Source organism: Anastrepha ludens, chromosome 4 (genome assembly GCF_028408465.1).
Source record: "Anastrepha ludens isolate Willacy chromosome 4, idAnaLude1.1, whole genome shotgun sequence".
Taxonomy (NCBI): domain Eukaryota; kingdom Metazoa; phylum Arthropoda; class Insecta; order Diptera; family Tephritidae; genus Anastrepha; species Anastrepha ludens.
The window spans coordinates 101167800-101188391 of record NC_071500.1 but is presented as its reverse complement, the minus strand read 5'-3'; the positions used below and the strand labels follow the sequence as shown (position 1 = coordinate 101188391).

Below are 20592 nucleotides of genomic sequence, written 5' to 3'. Positions count from 1 at the left end.
TTTCTGTCAAAAAAAACTGGAACTGTTCATTTAAAATTATATATTTAAAATGAAACAGTGAGTAGTTTGCAGAAAACATGACTTTAATCTTCAACGTCAACTTAAAACTCCTCTGTACATTCTAAACTTAGTTGCTTATTACCTAAAACAAAGCTGCATTTTATGAACAGTTAAACAAAAAGCATCACGTCACCTAAAAGCTCAGTTGCCATAGTATTCTACCATCCAATATTCCTTTTTACTATTTGTTTATTTGTTGTTACTAGAACTGTTTAATTTAGGTTCTCCAACATTGTGTTTGCCATAACAGTTCTTAACATTTAACCTTTTAACATCGTTTATATTGTTTAATATTTGTTTCATGTTAACAACATTAGCTCTGTTATTAACAGAGGCTTATAGTACATAGCTTGCGTGTGTATATATGTATATGTGTAATATGTCTACATTTGTTTTGCTGGAATGGAATCTGTCAATTAGTTTGTGTTTGGCATTTAATTATGTATATCAGTCAACCGCAGGTGTGATCTGCGATTTCCGAACAAAGAATTTGTCTTAAATTTTGTGTTTAAACGGGATTTTATGTATCCGAATCGTTGAAAAACATGGGTTTACGAGTGGTATAAGGCTTTTGCAGAGGGCCGAGAAGTCGTGGAAGATTTGCCCCGATTTGGTCGGCCATCAACGCCTTCAACGGCTGAAAACGTCGACAAAGTCAGGGAAATGGTGGTTGAAAAGCATCAAACTATCATTTAAGTTTGACGGAGGTAGCTCGTTACCTTAGCATGAGACGCGCGGCTGGTCGACTCGTTCCAATAGAGTAGAAAAATATGCATCGGAAAAGGGTGGCTGAAGACATGCTTGAGCAAGTATATTCGGACCCAACCCAATTCCAGCGCATCATAAAAGGTGATGAGACGTGGGTATATGAGCTGAATGGCGTTATCCACATGAGCCTAAACCCAAAAAACCAAGTCAAAGTCGGTCAGAAGTGAAAATCATGCTACTCGTTTTCTTTCAAGGTAATTCGAAGTAAAGAATATTATTTGGAAGTTATGCGACGTTTGGGTGAGAATGTGTGTAGGAAACAGCCCAATTTGTGGAAAGAAAACTCATGGATCTTGTAACATGATAACGCACCTTTTCACGAGACTCATATTGTGAACACTTTTTTGGTCAAAAACTCGACAAATATCATCTAACAACCACAGGGTTTAGCCCTCTGTGACTTTTTCCTTTTTCCAAAACTTAAATTGACACTCCGCTGACGGCGCTTTGAGTCGATAGAGGTCATTAAGTAAAATTCGCTGAAGGAGCTGAAGAAGCTCTCTTCAAACGCGTTTAAAAGGTGCTTTGATGACTGAACTAACCGTTGACATATGTGTATTGTCACGAATGGAGCCTATTTTAAAGGCGAGAAAATAAATTTTGTTGATCAAACAATTATTTTGCGTTTTATTGAACAATTCCCGGGACTTTTTAGACAGAATGAATATTATAGACGAATTAAATCCCATTCACGACTTTTTGATTTTCATCAATCGAGTCACACAAATAGTACAAGCAGCTATTCGAGGTCAAGCATTTGAAAAACTTGAAAACTGCTCAGATATCCGAGCGGCTGCAAAAGCGGCGGTACTTTGCTGTGGCTTCGTTTTCGCTCTGCGAAGACCTTCACAACATTCGAGTTACAGTTTTCTTCGTACTGCTACTACAATATATTGCACGCAAATCGACAGTACTGCCCCGTATTTTTGTTTTTCCTTTCACTTTGCTTTGTTGATAGCAGACAGCGTCTTCCCTTATGACTCCACTATGGAATCGGGAGTCGGAATCAGTCAAATCTCTATTTCCTTAAAATGGTCGAGTATTTTTCAGGCAGAAGTCTTTGCGATCCTGCAGACATGCAAAATGCTTAGAGAACTTGGGTACTTGTGAGATATTAACAATTTTCCGATAGTCAAGCCGCAATCAAGGCTCTGACCATGCCATGTTGTAGATCTAAACTGATCAACTCTTGTAGAGAGGAGATCAAATCTGTTGGGTGTACAAGTAACATTTATCTGATCTTCTACCCAGACATCCGCATCCCCTAGACTGTTGTTAAAACAGAACTGCACAACTTATTTCTCAGAAAAGCGCAGAATGGATGGAACTCTATTTCTTAGACGAAGAATTCAGAAAGTTCTTGGGACTCCACGCCATTCAATTTTCAAACTCGTAGCTATGTTTACCGGCCATTGGATCGATCGGGGCACCCGCAAAAAAAGCTATGTTTACCAATTAATTTCCATTGCAGAAGCTGTGGGGACCTTTCAGAGAAGGAGAATTTTTCTGCGAATATCCGGGCTTGACAGCCAGACGATTAAGGTCACAATGTTATTTGGAGGTTTGCCGTTGCCTACCGAGGAGCGGCCTCTATTAAAAATAAAAATATTTTCTACGAACTCGGTGCCCATCATATAATGGTCACACACAAACGTATTCGGTTACAGCGCCGCGGGACTACGTGCACTTAAAAAGTATTGAGTTTAATTTTTAATAAAAAATTGCACTTCCACGTCTCTATTGTCTCTCAGCTTCAAAAAAGAATCGCATAATCGCATATACAAATTTTCAATACGAACCAGTCACCGAGAATAAATGTGAGGTCAGTGATCTTGTGATGTAATGCAAGTATGAAAGATTGAATTGATTGTATTTTTACAACAACACTCAACTCGTATTGGTTGTGTGTAGAGTATCTGCACCCGTACAACAAAATTAAAATCTGCTCCATGATTGCCTATTCTCTATCCCGGCACTGATGAGAAAAAGAGATAAAAATTTCGCCATATCACCGCCTCATTAGGATTAGGTAATCAATGCGAACACTAGAAAAATTTATTGAAGGCGGGCGTCGTTTATCAAAAATTGAAACCAACAAGCCTATTAATAAAATAATTAAGTTATCACAAATATTGATATGCAGTAACTAGCACAGAACTAAGTGGCCTAAAGGAGAGCCCACTTTGTATATTTTACTATGTAGACGCAATGTAAACAAATCCTCATAAGTGGACTCGCATGTGAACTGCAGTGTTTGCCATCAAAACACCAGCGGCTATTTCGAAAAAACGACACACGCGCCGAGGCGCTTCAGATAAGCATTCCGACGTGATCAACTGCCAATTTGCTGATTTAAGTTACGTTAACCAATGAACTGGCAGTTACACGCGTAAAGCTCAACCAAACAGATCGCAACCAACGGGTAAAACGAACGAGCGGGGATATACACAGACGAGCAACTGTGCGAATGAAATCAAAATAAAAGTGATCGAAGTTAAAATATTTTGTTTAAAAACCGAAAGGATTTAGCTGACATGATTTTACTTTTTACTTGGAGTTAAATAAGTAATAAAGTTATTCCTACAAAAAATCGCTCAAATGGATCCCTCTGTGACACATAAAGATCAGTATGATTTACCGGCTAGTGGCCAGCCCAACACGCAGACGCATATCGAAGTGAGCGCTGTGTACGAGAAGGATGAGGAAAACTCCAGTCTCGATGAAATACTTCTACGAATTGGCCAATTTGGCCGCTTTCAGCTGATGATACTTTCGTTGATTTGCGTGGCGATGTTGTTCAGTGCGATGTTTTCGGTTACGTACGTCTTTACTGCGGGTACTGTTACACGCAGGTATGAATAAACGTATATTAGAATAAACGACGCATAAGTTGAATATAGTAAAGTTATAAACCAATAACGTGCAAGTATAGTTTGGTGCGCGACTGCCATTCGGAAGTGCGTAGGTTCGAGTCGCGTGCATGAAACACCAAAATGATAAAAAACAAAGTTATTTTCCATAGCGGTAGCCCCTCGATAGGCAATTAAAAATCTCCGAGTGTATTTCTGCCATGAAAAAGCTACTCATAAAAAGTATGTATCCGCCGTTCGGAGTCGGCTTAAAACTGTAGGTGCCTCCATTTGTGGAACAACATCAAGGCGCACGACACAAATAGGAGGAGGAAATCGCCCAAAAAGTGTGGGGAAAAAGAAATTCATTATACTCTTGGTAGATGGCTGTGGGGATCACTATCTCGTAAAGTATGGTTCAAAGAGTTTAAAGTGTATGTTCATTGTCCAGATGACACTTCACACTAAAAAAAATATTTAGCTGTTTTTTGTTTGTTCCATTCAGTTGTGAGTCAACAAAGAAAAAATTCGAAACATTTTAGAGCTAATATGGGTAATATCAACATAACTAAAAAAGTCCACAGGGGCACTCCACAGTTATCTTCACTCCTCTGGTTATGAGTTATTAGTAAAGTCTTAATAAAACTTAATGGAGGTGAGATAAAAGTGGTCACGTACGCTGATGATGTGGTGTTAATGGCATCAGGACTGTGTCCCAATACGATCAGTGGGATTATTCAAAGGATGCTAGGCGAGCTCTCTTGAGTTACAGGCTGGGGCCTAAGTTTGAACGTTTACCCTACCAAATATTAACGGACAAACCCTCTCACTTTTAACCAGTGCAAAGTACTTAGGGGTAATTCTGGACTCCAAACTTAGCTGGAAATTAAACATTAAAGAACGGGTAAAGAAAGCAGAATTCGCTTTATATGCCTGTAAACGTATGATAGGAGGAAGATAGGGTCTTCAACCCAAGTATACATTATGGTTGTATAAGGCGGTTATACGACCAATTCTAACGTATTGCTCGGTAGTTTGGTGGAAAGCTCTAGAGAGAGAATACAACATCAAATTACTTGGCAGAATACAAAGATCAGCCTGTGCAATAACAGTATGTGCAATCAGACGATGTCCTAGGGAGGCTTTGAACTCTCTGACACACATTATTTCGGTAGATCTACATATCAAGAAGATGGCAACAACGAGTGCAGTTAGGTTAAATGAAGCGGGTCGCCCCTCGGCAGGCAATGGCAAACCTCCGAGTGTATTTCTGCCATGAAAAAGCTCCTCATAAAAATATCTGCCGTTCGGAGTCGGCTTGAAACTGTAGGTCCCTCCATTTGTGGAACAACATCAAGACGCACGCCATAAATAGGAAGAGAAGCTCCGACAAACACCTAACATAAATGTACGCGCCAATTACATATATCAGCCTCAGGAAAAGTCTGCGAGGCTCGATAGATTTTGCTCTCGGTGCTTAATAATTTATTCCTTATAATACATTTAATAAATTAAAATGTGTAAGCACGAAATAAATTCCTAAGTGAACTCTAGAAGAATTTTTTAGTATTATTTTTAACTAATTTTCTTTTTACACGCATTTTTGGGTAGCGTATCCTATATTCCTATTTAATAAATTACACGAAATGATTACTATAAGACAATGCGCATTTATTGAAGGTGCTGGAATTAGACCAACAACAATGTTTTGTACGTTTGATTGTCACGGCAAGGTATTGGCGAAGTAGAAACAAAAAATTAATTCGCTTTGTTTTATTCTGTGCTGACAGCTACATGGACACAGCGAAAGAAAAAAAAAACAAATAAGCTGATTTACCAACACCACCTTTAATAAAAAAGTGTATTTGTCATGGCGAAAAGCAAAAACATAAAAGTGAGTGTAGCGTAGTACACATAACAGAAGTGAAACCTTCAAGGCAGACAAAGAAAGAGAGATACCCGAAAGAGAATGTGAGAGAGATAGAAAGAATATATATCTAAATAAATTTACAACATTTGCAGAGAATACAAATAGGCAAAATTTACGAAAAACGGAGAAGGGTCGACCGGTGTAAGTAAACGCCGGACAAAAACCGTGGCAACAACGTGCACTACTTCAAGCGTTTCCAGGACCGCTGCAACGGCACAAATTACCGCAAGACAATACCAATAAATCCGACGCCGCAATAGATAGCACTTTATAGTACGCACAAGCACTAGCCAGGAAACGGAAATAATCGCCAAAAAGTAGGCATAAAAAAACCCCCCAAAAAAATTGAGACCAAAAAACGCCCCAAGCAGTAGGCACCAAAAATATATTTCCTGCAAGTTTGCACCAGCAAACAAGCGCCAAAAAGTAGGCAGTGTTATTTCTCACTAGAAATTAGCAACCACAAGGAAAAACTCAGGAAAAATACTCGTATAAGGTATAGCTCTCTCTCTTCTTTTCCTCTACGTTATATCTTTTTTCTCTCTCGCGGAACAAAAATGCTCAAAACGTTGCATGGCCTTGAAATTTTACTCTCCATTCTCGCTCGTCCATCGACGTCTAAAAAGTTTCACTTCAAAAAATGTTTTTAAAATCTTGATATATTCTCTTTCGTTTGATATCTTTATTAATATCATACATTGAATATAAGTGCCTGAAACTATTTTTTTAAATTTGATTTTTTGAAACTCCAAAGTTCTTTAAAAATCTTATTGATGAGAAAATCAAAAACTGACTATGCAGCAATATTACGTTCTTTCACGTGCATATTAAATTTTTCCTGTTTAACAAAAAAAGTTGATTTTCCTCGCACAGTGTATGAGAGTAGCAAACAAAATTTACTTAACAGTAATTTTATATTATTTTTTATTTATTGCATCCCAAAAAAGGAGTGATTTACATTAATTGGCGACAACTTAGCTGCAAGCCAATAATTTATAACAGGTACAAAATATTACAATTAAATGTATGTTATAAATATAAATATTATAATATATATTGTTAACTATTACAAATTTACAAAAAAGATAAACGTTTAATGTAAAAAGTTTCGGACTATATGGCAAGAATTGAGTAAAGCTGCTTTCTGCATGCAAAAAATTAAAGATTCTGGAAGTCGAAGAGTTTTCACGTTGTCTGCTAGCTTTTTATGCACGAGTCCGTATGTACACCTTTTTTAGCTTCCACTGGCGTTTGACATCAATCCCTAAGTCAGAATATTTGGATATTTCTTCTGCATATGTTTTTTGCATGTTTCTGTTGAAAGGAACAGCAATCAGCGATCAGGAAAATGTTTGGCCTATTGTGGTCTCTTGTTGCATTTTTTAAAATTGTTCGGTCATAGTACAAAAGGTAGTTGGAGTCTTCTTGAACAGGTTCTGGGATGTATCGGAAGTACGGTATTTTGCTTTGATTGAAGTTATTCATCTGCCTCAGTTTTAGATGAATTATTTTCGCGATGTAATTGTGTTGCTTCAGGTACATAGAGTTTGCCAGTGCATCCTGCTAGCCCGTGGTCTAATGTCTCATTCCGACTATGACATCTGCGACATCTGTCTGCAGCGGCATTTGGATCTCGCTTTACATATTTAATATAATTTCTTGTTGGAATCACACCATCTTGTCTGGCGAAAATGGAAGCCATGAAGAGCCATTTTAAACCATCTTTGAATTTTTTCATCCGTTGAGGTTGCATTCCTGATTTCGTAGAATTGATTTATCCGAAGTAGGGTGTCATTATCATTCGCAGCAATTGCAGCCTTGTGCAGGTCGGATTGGGAGCACTTATGTTGAAATCATGCTCTTATGTTTAAGATAAGGGTCTCATGCAGTGCTCCAACATCAATCTGTCCCCTGCCGCCCGCTTTTCTATTCTTCATCATTCAAACGACAGAGCTTTTTGGATGGCGTGCATTTGGGTTTTCCCATTAAGTTGGGTTTTACAGACAGCGTGAAGACGCCTTTTTTTCTGCTATCAGATTTTTCCTCATTTGCATCCTATTTATGCTGCTGCTTTGCATAACTCCAATATACTTGTACACCTCTCCCAGTTCCATTTCTGTTATGTTGAGTCCGCTATTTTCCGCAGTTTAATGACGAGAAACCATTTTCCCTTTAACTATTGAGATCTTTCGGCACTTATCAATTCCAATAGGCATTTTAATGTCATTGGACACATTTCAAAATCTTATCTAATTGTTTGGAATTGCTGGCGTAGAGTTTCAAATCATCTACGTAAAAAAGGTGACCATGTCCCGTCTCATTCAGAATGTGACTTAAGGGGCTCATGCTAAGAACAAACTAGAGTGTACTCAATGAGTCACCTTGAAAAATGCCATTTCGAGTGTTTATTTCGGTCATTTTATTTCATTTTGTTTTACTTAAATTTTTTTGATTTGAAAGTTCGAGCCCTCCTAATGAAACCCCCTTCACAACTATTTCGCTATTGAAATATGTATATTGATGTATGCCTGTTAGTAGAGGATATCCTCAAAATTTCAAGTTAAAAGGAAACTTTTCGCCAACTACTGCGACAGTTAATCCTATAGCAGCAGTTAATCCTCGTATGTGAAGCAAACTTAATGAAATTAACAATTTTAATTTTAACTTTTACGCCAACCTCTGCTCGCTATAATAAATAATTTATTTGGAGCTCAAATGCCTTGCCTAAGCAGCAACTGAAAAACGTACAATACATAAGTTTCCCAGTATTGTATAAGATATATATGTATGTAACACAAGCAAAAATAAATACGTTTTGTAAACTAATAAATAGTAGTCTTCATTTCCTAAATTCACATTTTTCCAAAAGTAAAGCGGTTTCTTCCAGTACTTGGCTAAGCGCCGCACTCAATATTACTCCCAATATGCATTTTGGAGGGTGTGCGTATGTGCTCATACTTTCATACTCTTACAGACACTTTTATATACGCTTGTGCTCACATAATCAAGTCATTTTATGTTTTCATAATATTTGGGATATTTTTCAAGCTAAATTATTTTCGTTAATATTTTATAAAATAATTTACTTAAACTCAGTCTCAATCGCAAGGGACCAAAAGGTATATGCGTGGATTAATGCCAGCTGGGTTAACCTGACCAAACCTGATAAAAAATTTAGTTCATTGTATTTTATTATTTCGCAAAACCGGCAGACATTGGTATCAGATAGACCAATATTATTTAGATGATACCTCAGGCTAAAATACGCAGATCTACTCTGCTTAGTGAGAGTAGCTTGTCAGATATTCCTTTGTTGGGACTTAGGAATAGTTTGGCTGGACGCTGACCGGCACAGTTTAGCCAGTGTGCGGCAAGTTTTCTTTCTTCTCATATCCTAAGGAATTCATTAATGTGGCCTTTTGTCAGTCCACAGAATGGCTCAGGACCAGTAAGTTGCATATTTGCTCCTTGTTTTGCACGGTCATCAGCCATTTCATTTCCCTCATGTCCTTCATGTCCCGGAATCCAGCCTAGTGTTACTATGTTGAGGTTTCCTAACGTGTTGAGAAGGTTTATGCAATCATTTACCAATTTAGAGGTGACAGTTGTTGATAGAAGGGCTTTTAGAGCCGCTTGGCTATCTGAAAGTATGTAGATGTGAGTACCTCTCATTTTCCTGGCATTTAAGGCATTCTCTCACACACATTTCAATGGCATGTATTTCTGCCTGGAATATTGTTGGGTAGGATCCCATCGGAATCGATTTTTTTGAATTTGGGCCCATTGATTCCTGCCCCTGTTCTACCATTTTCCAATTTGAACCCATCAGTAAACCATAGCTGGGAGCCAGGTTTGAAAGTGATAAAGTTAGTTTTCCAGTCTGTTCGTTCATTAATTATAACTTCGAAGTTCCTGAAGAGTATTGGTTTGGGTGATAGTATAACATCCCTATGAAGAATGGGACTATGTAGGAAGTCTTCCAAGATCTTTAAATGTCCTTTCATATCCCCACTTTTAAGTTCAGATATACCTTTTAATCTTAAGGCACTCGAGCGAGCTTCCCTTTCAATTAGAATTGGAAGCGGTGTTGCACACCCAATGCATCCGTGGGACATGTTTTCATAGCCCCTGTAATACCAACACATGTCAGGCGATGCAGTTTGTTTAATTCGTTTACTGCCTTTCTTTGCTTGACCTTGGGCCACCATGCTAAGGATGCATGGGTTTCACAACTGTGGTGAATGTCCAGAATGTCACTCTAGGGTTTAGTCCCTATGTCCTACCAAAAAGCCTTGTGCAGGCAAAGAATGCCCTTGTGGCTTTTTAAGTAATCCTCTCAATATGGGAATTACACGTAAGCCTTTTGTCAAGACTGACGCCAAGATAGTTCGGTTCTATCAAGAGTTGAAAGGATCGGACATTTGAGATTTATGTTCCTTCTCCCAGTAAACGGTTTAAGTGCTGTTTTGGATGGGTTAATGGAAAGCCCTTTTTCCGTACTCCATTTATTATTGTAAGGGCTTGCTGCATGCGATCCGAAATGGTTTCCTCATGCCAGCGTAATACATAAACTACTAGGTCATCAGCATAACCCTGAGTGTGCAAACCTAGGTTGTTCAGTTTGTGGAGAAGTTCATCTATGACTAGAGTCCACAAAAGAGGAGAGAGTGCGCCTCATTGGGGGCAACCTCTTGTGGCTTTGATAGAATTGATTGTTCCTCCTAGTTCGGTGCTGATCGTCCTAGATTTCAACATGAATATTTTCCATCTAGTGATGGGTTCAGGTACCTCCTTTAGATATGGGGCATTATAGATTGCCTCATAGGAAGTGTTATCAAAAGCTTCTGATATGTCAATAGATGCACATAGAGCTATCTGTTTGGACTCAATAGCCTTTTCAATAACTGTTACCAGGCTGTGTATAGTAGTCTCAGTGGATTTTCCCTGTTGATAGGCAAATTGAAATCGATGCAGTGGGAAGATAGCTAAACTATTTTCCCTAATTCATTCATTGTATAACAAAAGTCGTACTTGGTATACAATTTCACAAATTTAAAAAACCTTTTAATCGGAATTTTTAAAAACTTCTGGTTATGCAATTTTATAACTCCAAAATTTTTAGTACAATAAAGTGCAAGTATGAAGTCGCTCAAACATCGCGATTGCAACCCTTTGGGGTCGCACGCAAAAAAATGATCAAAAATAAACGCGATTTTTGAGCAACGTAAAACCTGCACTTTGTTAAACTAAAATTGAATGTGCTATAAAACTGCATACCTATAAATTTTCTAAAAACTCTGATTAAAAAGTTAAATTATTTGTGCAATTTTTATGAATTTTGTACAAAGTTTTGAACTTTTAGTTATAAGGCTTTTGTTGTACAAGAAAATATGTTTTAGATCCAAAAACTGAAGGAAAAAATTTAGCGTGAAAAAGAATATTTGCAAATATTGTAAAAGGATGAAGTGACTTAAATAAGTAAGCACAAATGTAGGTGTGTATATGTGTAAGTATATGCATTTATTTGCATAATAATAACTTATCTTTTTAGCAACGATGAATAAGTGCAAATTGTAATTATTATGACTTTGTATGGCACTTGTCGACACACGTTTTCAAGTCGGAAACTGATGATAGGTAGTTGGGCAAGTGCACTTTAAAAATTAATTAAATTATTAATAAAAGATAAGGGTGACGCACTGCTGTCTTCACTGATTCGGTCTGAATTACAATTTTATTAGATTGTTAGATTGTTACCTGAATACTATAAATTACAATATAGTCAAAAAGAAAACTGAAATTTTAAATATGAAATACGAAGCATGCGCGCTCAGCTGTTCAAGAATCTTTTGGTATCTGTATCGAATTTCATCTCATGGCAATACCTGATTTTATTGAGCAAAGGAGTTGCATTAAATTTGTTTTCAAAATATTATTCCTGCTGCAGAAATATTCAGAAATCTTCCGGCTACAGGTCATGTCACAAAGAAATTATTACAAGCGGCAAACAAAGAAGTTGGAGACAGCTGTGAAGGCGAAGCGACGTTCTTTCAATAGTCGCTCCAATGTCGCCAGAGCGAATCGGATTTACAATAGATCAGAGACTGTCAATTCAGCAGCTTTTCACAAAATATTATGGAAGTGGTTTCATAATGTTACAATAAAAACAACAGCAAACTCGTCTTGAACGACTGAAGAAAACAGAAGATTTGCTAATCACAAAACGTCGGTTGACCATTAAATATCACTTCGATACTGTTGATATTTCATTTGGATCATGCCAATGTATTTTGAAGAATTTTTTGTCATATGCCAAAATCAATTATTCAATATTTCCTTCTTCCAGAGCATTTCGCAAGAAATTCCACAACAACCGTATTTGCGTAGCTGAGCACCATGTAATTTCTGGTTATTTCCTAAGTTCAAGAGCCTCTGTGAGAAGACTGTTTCAACAAGCTTATATAAAGCTTGCTCTTATCCAAGCAAATACACAGCTGGTACTCCACAATTAGTGGGGGGCTTCGAGCTACTCCTACTCTAGCGATTGATGCAATGCCAAATGTGATACCTGTAGACATTGCAGGGAAAGCTGCGGCTACAAGTGCCGCAATCAGACTGATAGGCTCAGACTACGAGCTTGACCTCAATTACGCACACTCCTATATCCTTAAAAACTTTGGGGTTCATCTCTTTGACGACAGTCCGAGTCCGCAACAGTCTGCACTCATATCCCTTCAAGGGAAAAGTGGGCGGTGTCCAGTTTTAGGAGCAGAGCCTTTCCAACCTGTTCACGGATGGCTCAACATTGGGTGGAAGCGTTGATGGAGGAGTATTCTGCAGGGAGCTCCCCATCAGACTCAAGTCCTGGTTACCGGACCACTGCAGTGTATTCCAAGCAAAGCTAGGGGCAATTAAAGAAGAAGCTGATTGGCTGCTCACTTGCGTAATAACTGTCACGGAGGTTAATATCTACTGTGACAGCAAAATGGCAATCAGGGTCGCTGCACTCTCGATGTATCCAAATTCTTCGATATAAGTCTTATCTGGGTGCCTGATCATAGACGCACTGCAGAACACTGCGAGGCAGATTAGCTGGCTACACAGGGACCTGTGAGGTAGTTAGGTGGGCCTCACGTCAACTTAGCGAACGCTGGACAAGTACACAAACTTATAAGGTCGCGAAATCTTTCTGGCCACGAGTGGATCGGAGGCGCTCAAGGGGTCTCCTGAGGATAATAAAATCTCAGCTCTCGAATTTCGTAGGTGCCCTTTCAGGACATTAGCCGCGAGGTATACATGCTGTGAGACTCGGCATTACTTCGAGTCCTTTTTGCGTCAGTTGCATGGAGGATGAGGTGGAATCATCTCATCACTTTTCTTCACAGGCATTGATATTAAAAACCTGATGAATTTTAGAAGTAGTAGAGGTTTCATCAATCCTTCTATTTTTTCTAATGGCCCGGTAACAATTAGTTTGCAATAGGCTTAAGTATAGTTAAGAGCGATTCAGTAAATAAATTCATGTATTAAAACACAGAAAGTAAAGTTCGCAATGCAAAAAAAGGAAAAATTTAATTTTATTGGTATTTTTTTTGGAACATAACTGCATGGAGCTTACTCTTATCCGAGGGTCTAATAAATCACCAGTGTGGATCTATGCCTTGATATGATCTTTAGAACAATCCTACCTCAAAAAAGATTCGAACTTCAATTTCTTCCGTCGAAGTGCAAGCCTCAAATCAGTTTACGTTTAAGGGGTCCGAACTAGAAAATTTTGGGTACTCTCAGCAATTTTTTTTGCAATAAAAGAAATTAAAAACAATATTTAAATTTTTTAGGCTTTTTATTTAACTTCCTTTACATACAAAGATGAAAAAAAAAATTTTATTTAAAAAATGGCGCTGAAATTGTTTCGAGAAAAATGAGTTTAAAATTTGAGGGGCAGGAGCGCGCGGATCGCTCTCTACCTAGTTAATGGGCTGTAGAAGCTATAATATTGGGAATTTCCGCATGAAAATATCTCAGTATATTCCTAAGATACTATACTTTCGAAATATCGAAAAAACAAAAAAATGATTTTTTGAAATTTCTAGACCACCGTTCCCCTTAAGTCTAAGCTGGCGTAGGCACAACTTAGTTTGAACTTCTTACCATAGATAATAAACAAATTACATGCATACTTTTCTTTACTTTGAACATTTTTCAATTGGGTTGTGCCAAACATATGATTTTCCGCAGATGTAAAGTTCCAGAATGCGACACGGCCTCAAGCGCATACGAAGAGCCCTGGACTCAATTCACCATTCCCACAAAGAGTAACGGATTAGATCAATGTTATCGCTATGCGAGTAACTATACCACTAACCAAACACTCACCACCACTCCCGCCGACGAGTCACTAGGACTTTGCTATGCACACAATTTCGATAACAGCACGAAAGAACGATGCTCGGACAACGATTTCATATTTCGCGACAAGGAAGTGACTATTGCGAATGAGGTTTGTATCGGCTAGCGAAAGGTTTATATGAGTATATCATTTTGCTATTTCATGATATTTGCTTTAAAATTAGTTCGGTATTTATTGCGGTGATGAATGGAAATTAACGATGGTCGGCACATTTGGCAATGTAGGTCAATTTGTTGGTATACCCCTAGGCGGTTACGTCTCAGATCGGTAAGCTTCGTTGCGTTTGAATTTGATGTTATTCATTTTTCTATTTCCCAACAGCTTTGGCCGGCGCACGGCGCTCGCATTTGGCGGTTTCTTCAGCGGCATTTTGGGTCTCATACGCTCTTTTTCACCCAACTACACTACGTTTGTAATTTTCGAGTTTCTCGATAATATGGCATCGAGTCCGATGTACTCCACATGCTTCATTGTAGGCATTGAGTTGGTCGGTCCCAAACGTCGTGTCGTCGCCTGCAGCTTCGTCACCATTTTCTATGCTATCGGCGAGATTTTGTTAGCAGTTGTGGCAAAGTATTTTCAAAATTGGCGTCTCATATTGCGCATTATTTACACGCCCGCTGTAATATGCATTGGATTTATCTGGATATTACCCGAGAGTATACGTTGGCTGCTGAGCCAGGCTAAGGATGAGGAAGTCAAGAGCATACTGACGCGTGCAGCCAGAATAAATAAACGTAAACTTTCCGATAATTCGCTGGATAAATTGATTTTGACAAATCGCGCAAAATTAGCAACAGCAACGGGTGGTAAATTTCCCATCAAGGAAGCATTCAAAAAATTAACTTGGCGCATCATAAATTGCTCATTTTGTTGGATTGTCATTGTGTTGGTCTACTATGGCATCAGTTTGAATGCGGTACTCTTGGATGGTGACAAGTACAACAACTTTATGTTTATTGCGCTCGTGGAGATACCCGGATTCTTTTTGCCTTTTCTCATAATGGATCGTTATGGCCGGAGATATTCGCTATGCGGCACAATGTTGATAAGCGGAATTTGTTGTTTGACTACGACATTTCTACCGACCGGTAAGTGTTTCCTAAGCTCAATATAAAAACTGTGCTATTCATCTAATAATTTTGTATTCGTATTTACAGATGCTTTTGGAGTGCGCTTAACGCTCTTCCTAATTGGAAAATTTATGATTACAACAGCCTTTCAAATATTATATTTCTTCACATCGGAAATATTTCCAACAAATGTTCGCAACAGTTTGCTCTGTGTCTGTTCGATGGTTGGGCGTGTGGGTTCAATGTTGGCGCCACAAACACCGCTACTGGTAAGTAGCATAACAGTGCATTGTATTAGGTAACAGCCAGTTTACACCCGGTAGAGCTGGGCTTCGAAAGCTGCTTTAAGCATAAAAATCAAATGGTGAAAAATTGCAAAATTGCAATGGCAAATCTCCGAGTGCATTTGAGCCATCAAAGAGCTCAACATTAAAAAAACTAGAACTGTAGATCCTAGTCGATCATTAACAGAAAAATACCAAGAAGCACACCAAAAATTGGATAAAAATTGGATTGCAAGCTGGGTCAAACACCCAAATAAAGAATATTTACCCAACAAAAAACTCTACTGCAATTGAAGATGTATGATTCAGAGGTAGGCACTTCGACCTATTGTGGCCTAATGCTATTAGAATCTCTACTAGGCCTCACAAATGCCAGAATTTTCCACTGCTGCCGAATTAACTTCAACTTCAATAGCTGGTTTTTCTTTTACATTTTAGGTTTTCTAACAATAGATGAAGAGGATCATCTGCAAAATTTACATTTTTGACCTTTTTTTGCATTTTTAATTCCAAATAATGGGAATAGAAACTTTGCTTATTACGAAAAATCTACATTTATGTTAAAAATAGAGAGAAAAGTAGTTTTCTGCACGAAAATTCATAACACAAGACTTAGTTAATGATAGTTCGACACTTAGTTAATGATAGTTCGCCTATTTTCACAGGTACGCCTTGGGCTGCGCCTGAAATTACCTTTCAAAAAAATATACATACGAATACATTTTTGGTACAGCTATCACTTTTAGCATAACATTCCCTGTTAGTGCAGCGAAGTTCAAGGACTATTGATGAAGTTTGGCAAATTTTTCTACTCTTTCAAATAGGTTGGGAATTCTATATAGCAACACATTTTTTGTTACAATATGTAGAAATATGCAAAATTCCTTGAGAGAAATATTCACTTTTCAGCGGTTCCATGTGAATTGACCCAAGTATTTTGGACATCGTCATAAATTTTTGCGAAAATTGGTTTATTTGTAAGCTTGAGTATAATAAGAAGTAAGCTAATAAATATTAAAAAAGTTAATACTTTTGAGATTAAGTTAATTTTGAAAATTTTGTTTGAGTTTTTTAAAGCGAAATATTTTTGGTTTTTGTTTTTTAATATTTAAAATTTTTCTTAATGTTTTAGGATGAATTACAAAAATGTTTTTCCCGACAAATTCTGAAAAACAAAAAAGGATATATTTTTCAAAATAATTGTAAATAAAAACAAATTAAAGTACCACAAATTATCTGTACCAAAATTTTCAACATTTATGAGATCACAAAATTATTATTTTTTTCAAAAGTTGTTTGGTTTATCCCAAACCAATTTTGCAAAAAAAAAAAAAAAAAACAGAATATTTTTTTTCAAAATATATAAAAAATATTTAAGTGTACAATATTAAATGTAAAATCATACTTTAAAAACCTCTGTACCAAAATTTTCAACATTTAATAGATCTCAAAATTATTAATTTGTTTCAAAATATTGTTTTAAGATAAATTACAAAAAAGGCTTTTCCCCAAAAAATTTAAAATTAAAAAAGCATTTTTTTTTCAAAACATATAAAAAAAAACTTTAAGTGTTAAAAACCTCTGTACCAAAATTTTCAACCTTTATTATTAATTAAAATTATTAATTAATTTTTTTCAAAGTTTGGTTTAGGATATATTCCAAAAAAAAAACGTTTACCCAAAAGTTTCGGAAAAAGATTTAAAAAGATGTTTTGTTCAAAAAATATAAAAAAATTTAAGTGTTAAAATCGCGAAATTAATAAATCTCAAAATTATTAATTTTTTTTTTCAAAATATTGTTTTAGGATAAATTACAAAACAACGCTTTTCCCCAAAAATTTTGGAAAAAAATATTTTTTTTTGTTTTTCAAAATCTATAAAAATAATTCGAGTACCAAAAATTATCTGTACCAGAACTTTCAACCTTTAATAGACCTCAAATACATTACAAAAAAAACGAATCCCCAAAAATTTTGGAATAAATATATAAAAGAATTTTTTTTTTCAAAATAATTAAAAAAATTAAAGTGTTAAAAAGCATACTTTAAAAACCACTGTACCAAAAATTTCAACATTTGATAGATCGCGAAATTATTTATTTATTTTATTTTATTTCAACATATATAAAAAAAAATCAAAACCAAATTGGGACAAAAATAAAATTTAGAAAAAAAATTAAAAAAGGACATCTTTTCAAAATATATAAAAAAATTAGAGTACCAAAAATGATCTGTACTAAAACTATCAACCTTTAATAGACCTGAAAATTTTAAATTTTTTTCAAAATTTTGTTTTAAGATAAATTACAAAAAAAAACTTTTCCCCAAAAATTTTGAAAAAAAAATTTAAAAAGATTTTTTTTTTCAAAATATATATAAAAAAAATTAAAGTGTTAAAAAGCATACTTTAAAAACCTCTGTCTCAAAATTTTCAACCTTTCGCGGTCTATGAAATTATTATTTTTCTTCAAAATTTTGCTTTAGGATAAATTAGGAAGCTTTTTCCCAAAAATTTTCCAAAAAATTGAAAAAGAATTTTTTTTTTTTTTCGAAAATATATAAGAAAAAATTAATGTGTTAAAAACCTCTGTATCAAATTTTTGAACATTTGATAGATCGCGAAACTATTAATGTTTTTCAAAATTTTATTTTAGAATAAACACTCGCTTCACCTGGCCATTGCTGTTAACACAACATTCTCTGTTAGTAAATTTTATTTTATTTTTTTTCTAAAGTAGAGTTTACCAGTTTTTATACACAAAAATTGCGTAGACTTACGACTTCTAAATGAGATGTTTAACTGTATTTGATTAAACATAACTGTAGTTAAGGCGCGGTGGAAGTGGGTTCTAAAATACATGAAGTGAAAATGAAGCAAGAAGGCCCAAAGCGCAACTCACAGTGTACTCAAACCAAAAATTCTTCATTTAGTACTAAAAATTATTAAAACTTTTGACGAAATAACTCAACATTTCAGTATAAGACTTTTACGATTTCTAAATAATATATATTCACCATTGCTGCTATGTCCCAAGAGCCAAGGACCTATGGAAGGTTTGTTTAAATTGTACGACTTGCTCTCACAAAGCATACGCTCAGTAGTCATAGAGCTCACTTCTGATGCCCACTGATGATTACCCCTTCGTACTTCAAAATATGCTTAAATCATCTCAATATTTAAATGAACCCAATTAACACTTTTTGCTTTCGATTTAAATCATCAATCACTTATTACTTAATTTGCAGTTTAAATTCATTAATACTTATATTAACGGTTTTCCCCCTCTTTCTCAGGCCAAATATGACGAGAACGCTCCGGCAATATTATTTGCCATTTCCGCGATTACCAGCGGCATTTTGGCACTACTCTTTCCCGAAACGACAAATATTGTGCTGCCAACAACAATGCATGATGCACACAACATTGGGGTGAAACAGCAGAAAAATAAAACAGAAGTGAATCCTAGTAATAATGTAAATTCATGAAAATGTCGGCTATATTATTTGAATTCTGACATTCTAGAACAATTAAAATGTGATTTAAAAAGTCTAAAACTATCAAATTTTAACTAAGTAAATATTTATTATAAGCAGCTACGGTGTGTACCAAAAAATGAATTTTTGGAATACCGAGTATTCGTCATATGAAGGAAATGCACAAGAACGACAGGGAAAAAATGCTCCAAATCAACGGATTTTTTTAGCTACTTGAAACTTGTATTTTAGTACCACAGAATTCAATGGACTTAAAAAAACTTTTTTTTTACTGTATATATTTTTCTATAAAAGCGACATTAAGTTTCAAAATAAATTATTTGCCAGTTTTGTATTTGGTGAAACCAGATAAATGTATGTATGTTAATCCGTTCCAAAATGAACCTAAAAATAAAAGACTTCGATATATTCCTCAGCACCACTATTATTATTATTACGAGGTGTGTTCAAAAAGTATGGCGAATTTTGTGTTTTTCTTCAAAAATTATTTCTTTATTTATTAATATCTATTTTTTCTCCTTCAAAATAATCCCCATGAGATATTATGCACTTGTCCAAGGTTTTTTCCGATCTTCAAAGCACTTCAAAAAATCTTTTTGTTTTTATCTTGTTCAGCTCCTCCTTCGATGCCGTCTTTATCTCGTCAATCGTAGCGTAGCGTCGTCCTTTCATGGGCCTCTTCAGTTTCGGGAACAAGAAAAAGTCACAGGCAGCCAGATCTGGGAATACGGTGGCTGTGGCATCATTAGTGTGTTGTTTTTGGCCAAAAAGTAGCGCACAAGCAACGATGTGTGAGCAGGGGCGTTATCGTAATGCAAGAACCAATTTTTGTTCTTCCACAAATCCGGGCGTTTCTGGCGGATTGCTTAGCGCAAATTGCGAATAAATTGCAAGTAATATTCCTTATTGACCGTTTTACCATTTGGCAAGAACTCATAATGCACAATGCCCCTGCAATCGAAGAAAACGGTAAGCAAAACTTTTACATTCGACCGAACTTGGCGCGCTTTTTTCGCTCTTGGTTCGTACGGCAGCTTCCTTTGAGATGATTGAGCTTTGGTTTCCGCGTCATATCCATAAACTCACGATTCGTCACCAGTTATGACCCTCTGGAGCAAATTTGGGTCATCACGGACAGAGTCCAACATCTCATTAGCAATGTTCATGCGATGCTGCTTTTGGTCGAAATTGAGCAGTTTTGGTACGAATTTTGCGGCGACCCGTCTCATGCCCAAATCATTGAAAAAAATCGAATAGCACGAGCCAATCGATATGTCTAGGTCCTCAGCAATTTCTCTAACGGTGATTCGACGATTGGTCAACACCATTTTCATCACTTCATCCATTTTTTCGTCTGTTGTTGAAGTGCTCGGGCGTCGGGCACGCTTTTCGTCGTTCACATCTTCTCGGCCTCCTGCGAACATTTTGTACCACCGATAAACGTTGATTTGGTCCAAAGTAGCTTCTCTGTCAACACAGTCAACATTCGGAATGCATCCGCGCACTTAATTTCGTTTTTCACACAAAATTTATAAATGTATGTTATAAATTTATTTACATTTTCGATAGATTGGCCGTACAACGTGAAAGCGCCAAGCCGAGTATCTAAAGCGTTTTTCAGTAAGAGCGCTTCAACTTTTTTTTGAATAAAACACAAACAGTTTGACTTTTTTAACTAATTTTTTTTTATTATCGAGTTTGAACATATACATTTAAGTATGAAA

At 36.3% G+C, this 20592-nt stretch overlaps 1 protein-coding gene across 1 annotated transcript; it reads left to right on the top strand.

The window, feature by feature from the left end:
* Nucleotides 1-3190: 3190 nt before the first annotated feature.
* Nucleotides 3191-19283, top strand: LOC128862141 (solute carrier family 22 member 3-like). The gene is made up of 6 exons (XM_054100603.1): nucleotides 3191-3680; nucleotides 13846-14107; nucleotides 14181-14284; nucleotides 14339-15108; nucleotides 15178-15359; nucleotides 18668-19283. The coding sequence occupies exons 1-6, from the start codon at nucleotides 3427-3429 to the stop codon at nucleotides 18857-18859; spliced, it is 1764 nt and encodes a 587-aa protein (XP_053956578.1). The 5' UTR covers nucleotides 3191-3426; the 3' UTR covers nucleotides 18860-19283.
* Nucleotides 19284-20592: the final 1309 nt, after the last annotated feature.